The sequence below is a fragment of the Pan paniscus genome, chromosome 10 (genome assembly GCF_029289425.2).
Source record: "Pan paniscus chromosome 10, NHGRI_mPanPan1-v2.0_pri, whole genome shotgun sequence".
In the NCBI taxonomy this organism is placed as follows: Eukaryota; Metazoa; Chordata; class Mammalia; order Primates; family Hominidae; genus Pan; species Pan paniscus.
In genome coordinates this window covers 44,163,111-44,178,045 of record NC_073259.2, presented here as the reverse complement: position 1 = coordinate 44,178,045, position 14,935 = coordinate 44,163,111, and the positions used below count along the sequence as shown (strand labels likewise).

The following is a 14,935-nucleotide window of genomic DNA, read 5'->3' as shown; positions in this document are numbered from 1 at the left end:
CAATATGGAGAAACCCCAGCTCTACTAAAAATACAAAATTAGCCAGGCGTGTTGGCACATGCCTGTAATTCCAGCTACTCGGGAGGCTGAGACAGGAGAATCACTTGAACCCGGGAGGTGGAGGTTGCGGTGAGCCGAGATCTCGCCATTGCACTCCAGCCTGGGCAACAAAGAGCGAAAAATTCTGTCTCAAAAAAAAAAATGGATACAAAAAAGAGAAAGAGGAATGAAGTTAATGATGAAAGGCAAGAGTAAGGAGTCAAGGGATACTTGGGCATGTGGGGAATTCCTAAGGATCTAAGAAGAGTACAGGCTGGGCACAGAGGCTCACGCCTGTAATGCCAGCACTCTGGTGGGCCAAGGCAGGTGGATCACTTGAGGTCAGGAGTTCAAGACCAGCCTGGCCAACATGGTGAAACATCGCTACTAAAAATACAAAAACTAGCCAGGCTTGGTGGCATGCGCCTGTAATCCCAGCTACTTGGGAGGCTGAGGCAGGAGGATCACTTGAACCCACGAGACGGAGGGTGCAGTGAGCTGAGATCGCACAACTGCACTCCAGCCTGGGCAACAGAGTGAGACTGTCTCAAAAAAAAAGAAAAAAAAGAAAAAAGAGGACAGACACTGGGGTGGATGCACAAACCTGATTCTAGTGTCTAAAAAACACAGGGTCACTTTAGTTCCTCAAAAGCCAACATTTGCCCAGGTGCGGTGGCTCACACCTGTAATTCCAGCACTTTGGCAGGCCGAGGTGGGAGGACCGCCTGAGCCCAGGAGTTCAAGACCAGCCTGGGAAACATGGCAAGACCTTGTCTCTACAAAAAATAGAATTAAAACAAAAGTAGTGCTTATAGTAGTTTGGGAGACAAAATAAATAATAAAAATTCAAAATAAAATAATCAAAATAAATATAAAAATTAGCCGGTGTGGGCCGGGCATGGTGGCTCATGCCTATAAATCCAGCACTTTGGGAGGACGAGGCAGGAGGATCATGAGGTCAGGAGATCGAGACCATCCTGACTAACACGGTGAAACCCCGTCTCTACTAAAAATACAAAAATTAGCTGAGCGTGGTGGCGGGCGCCTATAGTCCCAGCTACTTGGGAGGCTGAGGCAAGAGAATGGCGTGAATCTGGGAGGCAGAGCTGGCAGTGAGCCGAGATCGTGCCACTGCACTCCAGCCTGGGCGACAGAGCGAGACTCCGTCTCAAAAAAAAAAAAAAAAAAAAAATTAGCTGGTGTAGTGGCATGAGCCTATAGTCCCAGCTACTCTGGAGGCTGAGGTAGGAGGATTGCTTGAGCCCAGGAGTTCAACGCTGCAGTAAGCTATGATTTCACCACTGTACTCCAGCCTGGGCAACAGAGTGAGACCTTGTCTCCAAAAAAATAAAAACTAGGCTGAGCATGGTGGTTCACACCTGTAATCCCAGCACTTTGGAAGGCCAAGGCGGTTGGATCACCTGAGGTCGGGAGTTCAATATCAGCCTGGCCAACGTGGTGAAACCCTGTCTCTACTAAAAATACAAAAATTGCCAGGCGCGGTGGCTCATGCCTGTAATCCCAGCACTTTGGGAGGCCAAGGTGGGAGGATCACTTGAGGTCGGGAGTTCAAGACCAGCCTGACCAACATGGAGAAACCCCGTCTCTACTAAAAATACAAAATTAGCCGGGTGTGGTGGCGCACGCCTGTAATCCCAGCTACTCGGGAGGCTGAGGCAGGAGAATCACTTGAACCTGGGAGGCGGAGGTTGCAGTGAGCTGAGATTGCGCCATCGCACTCCAGCCTGGGCAACAAGAGTAAAACTCTTGTTTCAAAAAATAAAAATAAAAAATAAAAAAAGCCAACATTCCAAATTAGAGATCTGGAGAAGGAGGTAAAATGTACCTCTGTTTTATAATAGAAATAAATGGGAAGGTAAAAATTTGCTTATACAATAAAATCAGGATTTCTGTAAAAATAAATATCTTGGGAGATTTTTGGCATAATCATTTCCCAAAGTATTTTCACAACTAATATCTCAATTTATGCCCAAATCCTCATAGCACTCCCACAAAGAAAATAAAGATGTTTAAATTCCTATTTTATAGGTGGAAAAACAGACACAGAAATAACAGGTAAAAGCCAGCACTAGTTATCAACACTCTTAAACCACAGATTCTTCCCTCTGCCCCCATATTCTATCAGCTGCCTCCTTCTACAGGTCTTATTATCACAATCTCTTCTACCCATTTCTCCCTACTTTCATCTTCACAACCACCATTCCAGTTAGGGCTGTTATTGCCTCTTTCCTGAGCTATGACAACCATGTCATTCCTAGTCAGTGTCCCAGCATCCACCTCTAATGCAGACTACACCTCTGCCAGGGTAATCTTCCCAAAGCACGGTTCTGATTATGTCACACCCCCTTACTCCTATTTCCCTCAAGTCCCACACCCTCTTGCTCTGCTCAGGCTGTCGCCTGATCTAAAATACCCCCTTTCATCTCTGCCTCTTGGGATTCTACCCTACAGCTAAAGCTCAGCTCAAACCCTTTCCTCCATGACGCCATTTAGTCATCCCTTTCCCTCAACTCAAAAATGCTAGAAGCCCTGATAGGTTCTCACAAAATATTTGCTGAATGAATCTGAGTTTTAATATCTCTTATTCCATACTCTAGTCCCCACCACACTCTGATCCATCTTCTGAGATGATGTGACCTCAAAGAGAAACCTAATTAGTATGCCATTGTGGTTACTGAGCTGGTACCAGATGACAGGGTCATGCAGCAGCTATTAGAGAGAGAAAATAGAATATTGTTTTGAAAGGCCTGTAAGTGGATAAGAGCTATTAAAAACATCAATCAATTCAAAGAAAATATTGAATGGCATAAGCAAGATACCACAAGTAAGTACTATAGAAATAAAAAAAGTTCAAGACACAGTTCTTACATTAACACCAGTGAGGCTGACTTGAGAGCAACATTTACTAAATTAGGTATTAATGAAAATCTGAAATAGGAGAGGATGGTAATACAAAGAGAAGCTGGTATAGAATAATTCCCTTGGATCACATGTCAGTACCATCATCCCCATTATTCTTTCTTGCTAATTTATTTCCCAGACTGTTCCTTTCTTAGCACCTCCTTTTTCTCCCCAGCTCACCACCCCATCTCAATTCTCTTTATTATTTCCCCCCAGGAATTGAAGTCTCACTGTCACCCAGGCGGGAGTGCAGTGGCACAATCATAGTTCACTGTAGCCTCAAACTCCTGGGCTCAAGTGATATTTCAGCCTCCTGAGTATCTGGGACCACAGGCATGTGTCACCACACCCAGCTAATTTTTTTGTTTTTGAAACAGGGTCTTGCTCTGTCCCAGGCTGGAGTACAGGAGTGTGATCTCAGCTTACTGCAACCTCTGCCTCCCCAGTGATCCTCCCACCTCAGCCTCCCAGGTAGCTGGGATCACAGGAGCATGCCACCACACCGGCGGGGTTTTTTTTTTTTTTTTTTTTTTTCTGTAGAGATGGGGTTTTTGTGGCCAGGCGCTCATACCTGTAATCCCAGCACTTTGGGAGGCTGTGGTGGGCTGATCACTTGAGGTCAGGAGTTCAAGATCAGCCTGGCCAACATGACAAAACCCCATCTCTACTAAAAATACAAAAATTAGCCGAGTGTGGTGGCGGACACTTATAATCCCAGCTACTCGGGAGGCTGAGGCAGGACAATTGCTTGAGCCAGGGAGGTGGAGGTTGCAGTGAGCCGAGATCACACCAGTGCACTCCAGCCTGGATGACAGAGTGAGATTCTGTCTCAAAAAAAGAGAGAGAGATGGGGTTTTGCCATGTTGCCCAGGCTGGTCTCAAACTCCTGGACTCAATCGATCCACCCATCTCAGCCCTGCAAAGTGCTAAGATTACAAGCATGAGCCACTATGCCCGACCGCTAATATTTTCAGAGACAGTCTTGCTATGTTGCCCAAGCTGGTCTCAAACTCCTGGCCTCAAGTGATTCTTCTGCCTCAGCCTCCTGAGTAGCTGGGAATACAGGTGCAAACCACCAAACCTGGCTCTCAATCCTTAATTATTTAGCATCAAATATATGAAGTAGGTGAAAGCAGATGCCTAGTATCTCCTTCAAAAAGAAATTATGGACTGGGCCTGGTGGCTCATGCCTATAATCTCATCACTTTGGGAGGCAGAAGTGAGAGGACTGCTTGAGGCCAGGAGTTGGACACCAGCCTGGGTAAAATAGGGAGACCTTATCTCTACAAAAAATTTTTAAGGCCAGGCGCAGTGGCTCACGCCTGTAATCCCAGCACTTTGGGAGGCCGAGGCAGGCAGATCACGAGGTCAGGAGATGGAGACCATCCTGGCTAACACAGCGAAACCCCGTCTCTACTGAAAATACAAAAAAATTAGCCGGACGTGGTGGCAGGCGCCTGTAGTCCCAGCTACTCAGGAGGCTGAGGCAGGAGAATGGCGTGAACCCAGGAGGCGGAGCTTGCAGTGAGCCGAGATCGCAGCACTGCACTCCAGCCTGGGTGACAGTGCAAGACTCCATCTCAAAAATAAAAAAAAAATTTAAAAAATTAAAAAAAAAATGTTTTTTTAAGTAGCTGGGCATGGTGGCGCAACCTGGGTGACACAGTGAGATTCTTAAAAAAAAAGAAAAAAGAAGAAATTATGACTTTTTCCCACTTCAACTGAAAATGCTTTATAGAACACAAAGAAAATCCAGGATAAAAAAAAGACAACTACTACTCTAAAGAAAAAAGCAACATCCTAGTAAATTTTTCCCAGTTCATTGCACAGAAAATAGTGCCAACTATTCAGTGGAAAAAGAATCTTGATAATAAAAAAGCAGCCGGGCACGGTGGCTCACGCCTGTAATCCCAGCACTTTGGGAGGCCGAGGCGGGAGGATCACCTGAGGTCAGAAGTTCAAGAATCGCCTGTGCAACATGGCAAAATCCCGTCTCGACTAAAAATACAAAAAATTAGCCGGGCGTGGTGGCGTGCGTCTGTAATCCCTGCTACTCGAGAGGCTGAGACAGGGAATCGCTTGAACCCGGGGAGCAGAGGTTGCAGTGAGCCGAGATGTCGCCACTGCACTCCAGCCTGGGTGACAGAGAGAGACTCCATCTCAAAAAAATAAATAAATAAAGATAATAAAAAAGCCTGTCTAAAACCTATTAAGAGCAGCTATAGAAAAGAATTTTAGTGACCATTTAATGAGTGCCCATTAGGCTTTGACCACGTAAGTGATCACTGCTTTCTTTTTAGGTAACCCAAATGGAAAACAACTTTAAGATTGGAAAATACTTCAGCTTTGTAAAAATCCCAAATTTGAAATCTGTTTTTCCTTTGGACAGGCCAGCTCAGAATGACTTACGGACTTCATTTCCTTCACTGAGAATCTCCACCCGGCGCACAAGCTGCTCAAACAGATTCCGCACATTCAGCATCATAGTATCCATCTTTCTGCCAAGAAATCAAATATACATTAGGGGTCCTGCCTTCTCGCCCACAACAAAAGATTCTATAGCAATCCAGCCATCAGTGACCAACATCTGGACTCTTCCATTTATAACTACCATTATAAGAATCTCAAGCTAACAACAGATGTTTTGTGTGATTCTTATTATAAAAACAAACTTGGAATGTTTAAGACTCATCTGAAAATTAGAAAACCATTTCAGACCTTTGACTATAATAGCCCCTCCAATCACTTGGAGCAGAAAACAAATAGGAAAGAGCATGTCAGTTCATTACCAAGTGACTGACCAACAAGAAAATGTGGTTCTTCAAGTCAAGCCTATTGATTAATATAATACTTTTGCCAGTTTATTCCTTGTGGGCTTTGAAGACCTACAATGTAACTTAAAATATCTATTTTTAATTTCATTTTTAGCTAATGCCCCTGTTGCAACTGCCTTTTAAAATGCAGGACATGGTCAGCACATTTCCTACCAAAAGCACAGATGACGTCACATGAGTGATTAAGTGGGAAAATCGCCAGCTCAGCAGCACAAGAATTATTTCTGTAATGCAGGGCTCTCTGCTGGGCTGCGTGCAGGAACTACGTCTAATAAATTTATACTAAGTAGAGGCAAAGGATTATGTTGTACCACATTCTGGCATCAGAGAGACAATACACCACCTTCACAGTTCGAAGGGCAAAGCAAAAATCATTTGCTACTGTGTCCTGTATAGTGAATTTCAGACTTTGTATTTCCCCTCAAAGGCCTGCTGATACTATAGAAAAAACAGTGTCGTTACAGGCGGTTCTATTCCAAATAGACTTTAACTGGGAACACTTTGAGGAAATAAGATCTTCACTTAACAGTCAAGAAAGAAAGACATTAACTGGATGTTATGAAAACTATCAAGGAAATGAAATAAAAAGTCAAATTTTATTAGAAATTTAATGTCCTCAGAAATACCATTAAAGGATTCTTGTGTTTCTCTTAACCAATGCTTCAACATTCTAGTCCAGGTCCTTATTTCCTAAATAAAATTTTAAGAACTCTTATGAAGGGTTAGTGATTTTGCAATGTTTACAAGATTGCACCACAAGCTATGAGAGCAAGAAAAAATATATAAAAAAGCACAAAGGACAAAGAATATATGAACATAGGCTGGGCACGGCAGCTCACGCCTGTAATCCCAGCACTTTGGGAGGCCCAGGCGGGCGGATCACTTGAGGTCAGGAGTTCGAGACTAGCCTGAGCCAACATGGCAAAACCCCGTCTCTACTAAAAACACAAAAATTAGCTGGGCACAGTGATGTGTGCCTGTAATTCCAGCTACTTGGGAGGCTGAGGCAGGAGGATCACGTGAACCTGGGAGGCAGAGGTTGTAGTAAGCTAAGATGGTGCCACTGCACTCCAGTCTGGGTGCCAGAGTAAGACTCTGTCTCAAAAAAAAAAAAAAGAATATATAAACATAAAGATATTTTATATTAAATGCTGCAGAATTATACATTTATACTCATATGATAATTGCTATAATAGAAAAAAAGTTCTCAGTTCCAAGCCTGGATGCAACATATACCTGAATCAGGGCCGGAAACCAAGATTTTCAAACAGCAAGTATCTGTTCCAAGCTACATAATCACAGCAAGCTGCTAAGCAACCAGACCAACAAATTTATTACAAAGATCTTTCTCTAAACTAAGAACAAAACTAAAAGGATAGCATTAAAACCGGCAGGAAGAGCTGTGGAATTCATGGAGATGCCATGGATTTAACATATAATGAAATAGGCAACATACCCTAAGTGCTACAGGACAGAAACAGGGGCAGGACATTGGGTAGTCAATTCAAATGTTGATTTCCTTTGGCTCTCCTAAGGTAAAAATGGAAGACTCTAATCAGTAGTTTTAATATAAGGTATTGCTTTCTATCATCTCGGCATTCACTTATATATCGTGAGACTATAAGACAGCTCAATACCACAGCAAAACTTCTATCTGTCCAAGAATTCAAAAAGGAAAATTTCATGGTGCTAGGATGTTGAAAACTGGTTGTTTAAAAAAAAGCTTTTTTGGGGGGGGTTTTAAGTCTTAAATTACAATATAACCTGTTCTCTTGTCCATTTTTTTTTTTTAATTTTTTGAGACAGAATCTTGCTCTGTCCCCCGGGCCAGAGTCCACTGGCGCCACCTCAGCTGACTGCAACCTCTGCTTCCCAGGTTCAAGTGATTCTCCGGCCTCAGCCTCCTGACACTGTTCTACTCTTCCTGTTCATGTCCATCAACTACGCTACTCACTGACCTACCCTATCCCATACCCTACTGACTTCCAATTTTGATTTCCCTATTTTTATCATTCTCTCAGTCGCTCAGTTCCAAACTTCAGAATCACCTCTGGTTCCTCCCCTTCCCACAGCATAATCACTAAACCTTGTGTACTCTTCTCTCATGTATCTACCATACCCACCCCCTTATCACTTGCAGGTTGTCACCACTCACTTCAATTGCACTCCCTGCCTCCAGTCCTTCCCCTACTGCTTCAGGTAGTTGCCACTCAGATACAAACTCTTTGCACTTGAATTAAACTTTACCATATGATTCTGCCCTGTGTCCCCGCTAGAATATAAATTTGAGGGGAGAAACCTTACATGTGGTACTACTATATTACACACACAAGCATGTAGCATTTAATATGATGCTCACAAAAAAAATTGATAAGTGTTAATTCAGAGAACAAACACACACATATCTGTGACGCTATGGTCAAAAGAATTTCCATTCTACCTCAACATCAACGTGTAATATAGTTTAAAGCAAAAAGAACAGTTAAAAGCGGGAGAGGGAGCAGAAGTCCTGGGACAAGATGGGTGTGGTGGTGCGTGCCTGTAGTCCCAGCTATTCAGGAGGCTTAAGTGGGAGGATCACTTGAGTCTAGGAGTTTGAGACCACCCTGATCATCACAAGACCCCCTTCTCTTAAAATAAATAAATAAATAAATAAAAAGGTCCTGGGACAAACCTTTAGCTCTTCTATCTACCAGTAGTATAATCTTCAGTAAATCACTTAAATTCCAAGACTCATCTATAAAGTGAAAACAATAACACTTGCTCTATTTACCTCATAGAATATTACAAAAATTTTAAAATGTATAAGTTTACAATCTCACTACCAAAATATAAGGTATCTTTTAGTTGGTATGAAGTGAGTTTCTTTTGTTTAGGTTTGGTTTTGGTCTGATAGTTGTTACTTCCATCCTAAAACAGTGATTCTCAAATCTAGGTGTTTTCCCCCCTAGGCTGTCTCCAAATAAGGATATCAGTAAATTCAGAATTTTAGACCATTTTTTAAAATAATTCTATACAATTAGAAAGAAAAGAATCCAGTATTTACTAGGTGCTTTGAAATGATTCGGGCACTAAACTAGACACTTCACGTACACTTTTTCTTTAAGTGAATTTGACTTTTTTTTTTGAGACGGTGTCTTGCTCTGTCACCCAGGCTGGAGTGCAGTAGCACCATCTCGGTTCACCGCAACTTCCATTTTCAGGGTTCGAGTGATTCTCCTGCCTCAGCCTCCCGAGTAGCTGGGATTACAGGTGCCCACCACCAGGCCCAGCTAATTTTTTTTTTTGTATTTTTAGTAGAGATGGAGTTTCACCATGTTGGTCAGGCTGGTCTCAAACTCCTGACCTCTAGCAATCTGCTTGCCTCGGCCTCCCAAAGTGCTGGGATTACAGGCGTGAGCCACCATGCCTGGCCTCACTAACTTAATTATCTCCATTTTACAGACAATGGGCAACTAAGTCCAGAAACCTTAAATTAACTAATAAATGTCGAGTTCTCATTGAAACCCAGGTCTGAGTCCAAAATCTATATTCTCTCCAACCCAACACATTGAAGAGATGATAAGTTACAAAAATATCAATTAGACCATATATGTTGCAGACCTACTCAGAGACCTCCTCCAAACCATAACATGTCATACAAACAGCAACACATATAAAACACAAATTATAGCTGGAACCCAGACCAAGAAGAATCAAGGAAACAGCAAAATTTGGCCAGGTCTAGGCTTTTAAACAAGCTGTTCTAGATGAGGTTTGCTGCTTCTGAAGAGTTATTTTTTCCTCTAACATAGATTTACTTAGGGTAATCCAAAAATGGCACTAGCAGAATATAATCCTCTTCTCTTTATATGCTAGGGGACCATATATTTTTATTAACATTCTACAGAAGTGACTCTCAGGAATTATTTATAGATGACAAAAATATCTTTCTATATCAGTACTAACTCTGATATCTCAGCCAAATTGTAACTCAAAAAGCTAAAATTTACTCACCCTATTCAACGTCAATTGAAAATAGTTGTAATTTTCCTGCTGGGTCACATTTTCACCCTCATGAATACTTGTTTATTTCCCCCCATGTATTATTTAGTCCATAGCTAGGAGATACACTAATGTGAAAGGAAACAAAAACAAAGTCATATTGTAGTACATTGCTTTTGCAGCTGTAAAACAGCTGTCACTTTCCACAACAGAGACTGCTGCCTTTTCGGGAAAGCTGAAACGATCCCTGCGTGCAGCAAGAAACTCAGTTTGTGGAGCACTTTAAACCAAAAGGTGCTAGAGAATCTCAGCTGTTATTGATGGGGAGCCCCAGAGGTGGAGAAGTCAGTATGTTACAGATTCCCAATCTGTGAGTATCCCTAAGGGAGCAATCTGGAAACACCATGAAAGAGTCTCAGCTGGATGTGATTGCTTTGAGCCCCCAATTTAATTTCAATCACCCAGCCAAGAGGTAGATATCATCCTTCAGAAAAACAGACTATTACAGATCTTACTGCAGGGTATCCTGGGAAAAGTCTCTATCCTCTTCTTCCTCCTCCTTCAAACAACATTATTAAGAGACCTATATATCAGGTTTTTTAGATGCATCAAGGGTGTTAAATACTTTAAGACAAAGCAATGAAAGGTTGCTGGAGTTTTTCAGGAAAGTGTTTTAATGAAAAACTTTCCCACAAACATTGCTAAATCTGGAGATTTCCAAGAAATCAACAATATAGATTCCCTGCTGTCAAGGAAAACCATTCTCAAAGATAATCTCAGTACTTTAAGATCCTTTCATAGGAACACATTTGAGGACAATGTGAGGACAATTCTTTTCCTGAAATGTCCAGCTTCTGCTTCACTGTATCGAAAGTCTCTAATACAACTGGCGGACAGAAGGATTATCTTGAAACCAAATGTTCTTTATAAGCAAATCACTTGCAGAGAGTAAACAAAATGTTCTCAATCCAACATGAAGACTAAAATAAGGAAGGGAAGATTTGAATTGTGATTTTTCAGAAAATTACTAGAAGTTCAGCATACTGAATACCTCTTTTTTTCCCTGTGAATTCTTCCTATTCTGGTCTTCCATCCTTCAAGGTCTAGAATAAGTCTCACCAATTCACTGAAGCCTTCCCTAACCATTTCAGTCCAAAATGATTTCCTTTATTATCTATAACATTCATTTAGCAGATACAAAACTACTGTTTATTATTAATCTTCTATGTTCAAAAACTTAACAGTAAAACAGGCTAGGTGTGGTGGCTCACGCCTGTAATCCCAGCACTTTGGGAGGCTGAAGCAGGTGGATGACCTTAGGTCGGCAGTTTGAGACCAGCCTGATCAACATGGAGAAACCCTGTCTCTACTAAAAATACAAAATTAGCCAGGCATGGTGGTGCATGCCTGTAATCCCAGCTCCTCGGGAGGCTGAGGCAGGAGAATCGCTTGAACCCGAGAGGCAGAGGTTGCAGTGACCCAAGATGGCGCCATTGCACTCCAGCCCGGGCAACAAGAGTGAAACTCTGTCTCAAAAACAAAACAAAACAAAAACAAAAACAAAAAATTAATAGCAAAACAAAAATCTCACTATCCTAAACAACTATATGTACCACCTGATCTAATCTTTGCCCATTTTACACTCTTATTTCATGGTGTTACAATCATACATTATATATAATTTTGTGTTTTGCTTCTATCATGTTTCCATTAAGTTCTAAAGAGTTGATGAACAACTGTTTAACTATTCTCTTCTTTGGACGTTTAGGTCATTTCCAGTTTTTCACTTACCTCTGCCTGGAATCTCTTGCATGGTCACTCTCTCACCTCAAATATCTTTACTCAAATGCTGCTTTCTCAGTGAGGTCTTTCCAACCATCCTGTTGTAAATTGCAGCCTTTCTCTAACATTACCCTGCTTTACTTTGTTCCAAAGCACTTCTCTCCATCTAACATACTTACATATTTATTCAGTTTATTGTCTGTTTCTCCTCTAGCTTAAGTTCCAAGAAAGCAGAGATTTTTGTGTTTTCTTCCCTGATGCCTAGAACAGTACCTGACATTTGGTAAATGACTAATAAATATTTGGTGAATAAATGAATTGAGCATTCCTATGGACAATATTTTTCTTCAGGTGACTGTTTTCCTTAGACTAGAATTCCAAGGCTAGGAGTGCTATATTAGGGTGTAATAACATTTTATGGCTCTTAATAGTGCCAAAAAGTTTTCTAAAAGGGATGTACTAATGCACAGTACTTTCAACAGTGTATAGGCTTACCAGACTCACCAGTTATCTTTTTAAGTTCTGTTACCCCAAATTAACTGCACATTCTTTAAGACCAAATAAGACTGTCTTCTACTTACACTTTGCACTTAAGAAATACCTATTGAATGAAAGTAAACAGGCCAGGCATGGTGGCTGACGCCTCTAATCCCATCATTTTGAGAGGCCAAGGCAGTCTGATCACTTGAGGCCAGGAGTTCAAGACCAGCCTGGCCAACACGGTGAAACCGTATCTCTATTAAAAATAAAAAATTAGCCAGGCATGGTGGTGCACACCTGTAATTCCAGCTACTCCGGAGGCTGAGGCAGAAGAATCATTTGAACCCGGGAGGCAGAGTTTGCAGTGAGCCAAGATCGCACCACTGCACTTCAGCCTGGACCACAGAGCAAGACTCCTCAACAAAAAAAAAAAGAAAAAAAAAGAAAAAGAAAAAAAAAGTAAACAAGTACAACCTTTAAGGAAAACAGTATGGAGACTTCTCAAAGAACTAAAAATGGAACTACCATTCGATCCAGCAATCCCACTAATGGGTATAAGGGTAAGAAATCAGTATATCGGCCGGGCGTGGTGGCTCATGCCTGTAATCCCAGCACTTTGGGAGGCCGAGGTGGGCAGATCAGGAGGTCAGTAGATCAAGACCATCCTGGCTAAAACGGTGAAACCCCGTCTCTACTAAAAATACAAAAAATTAGCCGGGTGTGGTGACGGGCGCCTATAGTCCCAGCTACTCGGGAGGCTGAGGCAGGAGAATGGCGTGAATCCGGGAGGCGGAGCTTGCAGTGAGCCGAGATCGCGCCACTGCACTCCAGCCTGGGGGACACAGCGAGACTCTGTCTCAAAAAAAAAAGAAAAAAAAAAAGAAACCAGTATATCAAAAAGACCCCTGCATTGATATGTTTATCACAGCAGAATTTACAATAGCAAAGATACGGTATCAACCTAAGTGTTCATCAACGAAGGATTGGATAAAGAAAATGTAATATATAGATAGACAGACATACACCACAGAATACTACTCAGCCATAAAAAAGAATGAAATCACGTCTTTTGCAGCAACATGGATAGAACTGGAGGCCATTATCCTCAGTGAAATAACTGAGAATGTCAAATACCGCATGTTCTCACTTATAAGTGAAAGCTAATCGATGGGTACACAGACATACAGAGTGGAATAATACACACTGGAGAATACAAAAGATGGGAAGGTGGAGGGGGCTGAGGGTTGAAAAACTACGTATTGGGTACAATGTTCACTATTTGAGTGATGGGGACACTAAGAGCCCAGACCTCACCACGACGCGATATATGCATGTAAGAAATCTGCACTTGTACCCCCTAAATATACAAAAAAATTTTTAAGTCCCCTCCAAAAAATAAATACCTATTGAATGATTAAGCTACAGGAAAGGCGCCTTCTCTAAACACCTACAATAACTCGGAAAGCTTATTTACCCGACACATTAGAAAGATAATGCTTTCTTAAAAAAAAAAAAGGGCTTATCTACCCACCTACCCCCACTTTCCTACACACACCTCTCGGCCTACGGATGAAATCCTGTGAAGAGAAATGTACGTGAAAGTGTACAAGTAAGGCCTCGTTGTTACTGAGGGTAAGAATCAGGATGAGAAGGACAAGATGTCATTGCCTTGCCTTGCCTCCCTAGACACACGCGACCCACGAAGTAGAGGGGCTCCACTGCAGGCCGCCCGGGCCTCTCAAACACCAGGGCTCTTCCCTTCGAAAACGATGGGGTGTCACTCCAACCACTCTTAAACTCGTATCTGACTGAGAGACTCTTCTTTAGGATGACTCCTGCCCTGGTCCAGCCACCACCTCAAAAAGACGCCCCCGGCTTTCCACAAAACCTGGCGCCAAGACAGAAGCCCCCGACCCTCCCAGGCCGCGTCCATTCGACCTGCCACGACCCCCACCCCAGAAAAGCCCGAGTGGAGAGGCTGTGGCTGCCGGCCTGTCCCGCTGTCCCGGACCCCCGCGGCGGCCACGGCTCACCACACGAACACTCTGCTTCCTATCACAATCCAGCGCCAGACGCACCTGGTCTGGCATCCCCACTACTCACTTCAGTCAGCCTGGCCCCACCTGGGCCGCCCTTCACTTCGCTCCGCGCCTCACCCAACGGCAGAGCAGCGCCGCGCCGACAGCTCCGGTTTGAAAACCTTCACCAACCAATCACAGAGAAATTTATTCCTCCCGCGCCGTCCCTCTACGGTGTGACGTACGCGTCAGGGCCACGCGGAGGTGACGGGACGGGAGTGAGCATGCGCATTCTGACAAAGCGAAGCCAAAGGTGGCCATTTTGACTAATGTCAACGGTTTTTGGGGTTTTTTTTTTTTTGTTTTTTGTTTTTGCGGTGCCCTTTCCGGAAGTCATTCAGGATGCCATATTGACTAAGGGCAAGTGGTACTTCCTGAATGCGAATTATTCTTGGTCTCACTGTCTGCGGGACTAGGGCCCTTGGAAACGATTAACTGAACAATGTCAGCTCTCATAGTAGAATCAGAAGACTACCAGGAGTTAGAACAGCAGTTAGTTTCAAGCACATTCACTGAGCTATATTATCCCTTCCATTGATGTATCCATTCAGACTTTTATTTGACACACATTGAATGAGCCCACATCATCACAAGCACTCCACTGGGAATCGGAAAAATAAAGATGGTATGGTCTCTACTGTCCAGTAGCTACGAATGGAGGCGATAGCTCTAGGAAACAAAAATAAATACAAAATTAAAATAAAATACTATAATTCCATTTAATAAACGTTATTTAGAACTTGGCATTGTGCTAGCACAGGAGCTTTCATGCTTTTTAAAAACTCTGGACCCACAGTGAGAAATACATTTTACGTT

At 42.6% G+C, this 14,935-nt stretch overlaps 2 protein-coding genes across 9 annotated transcripts in view; one reads left to right on the top strand and one right to left on the bottom strand.

The window, feature by feature from the left end:
* Positions 1–5,480, top strand: part of AQP6 (aquaporin 6) — a 43,599-nt gene extending 38,119 nt beyond the window's left edge. The window contains exon 5 of the mRNA XM_034935911.3: positions 5,351–5,480. Within this exon, the coding sequence (XP_034791802.1) occupies positions 5,351–5,365 (15 nt within the window). The 3' untranslated portion in view covers positions 5,366–5,480. The remainder of the gene's footprint in view (positions 1–5,350) is intronic.
* The window catches only part of RACGAP1 (Rac GTPase activating protein 1), a 36,265-nt gene extending 21,536 nt beyond the window's left edge, over positions 1–14,729 (bottom strand). The window contains exons 1-3 of one of the 8 annotated variants that reach the window (XM_008951194.6): positions 14,145–14,729; positions 7,252–7,325; positions 5,371–5,455 (exon numbers count right to left, since the gene is read on the bottom strand). In XM_008951194.6, the coding sequence (XP_008949442.2) occupies positions 5,371–5,455; positions 7,252–7,287 (121 nt within the window). In that variant the 5' untranslated portion in view covers positions 7,288–7,325; positions 14,145–14,729. Of the gene's footprint in view, positions 1–5,370; positions 5,460–7,251; positions 7,326–14,119 lie in introns of those variants that run through there. The other 7 variants (XM_008951195.6, XM_008951201.5, XM_008951196.5 and 4 more) reach the window with 7 other exon arrangements.
* Positions 14,730–14,935: the final 206 nt, after the last annotated feature.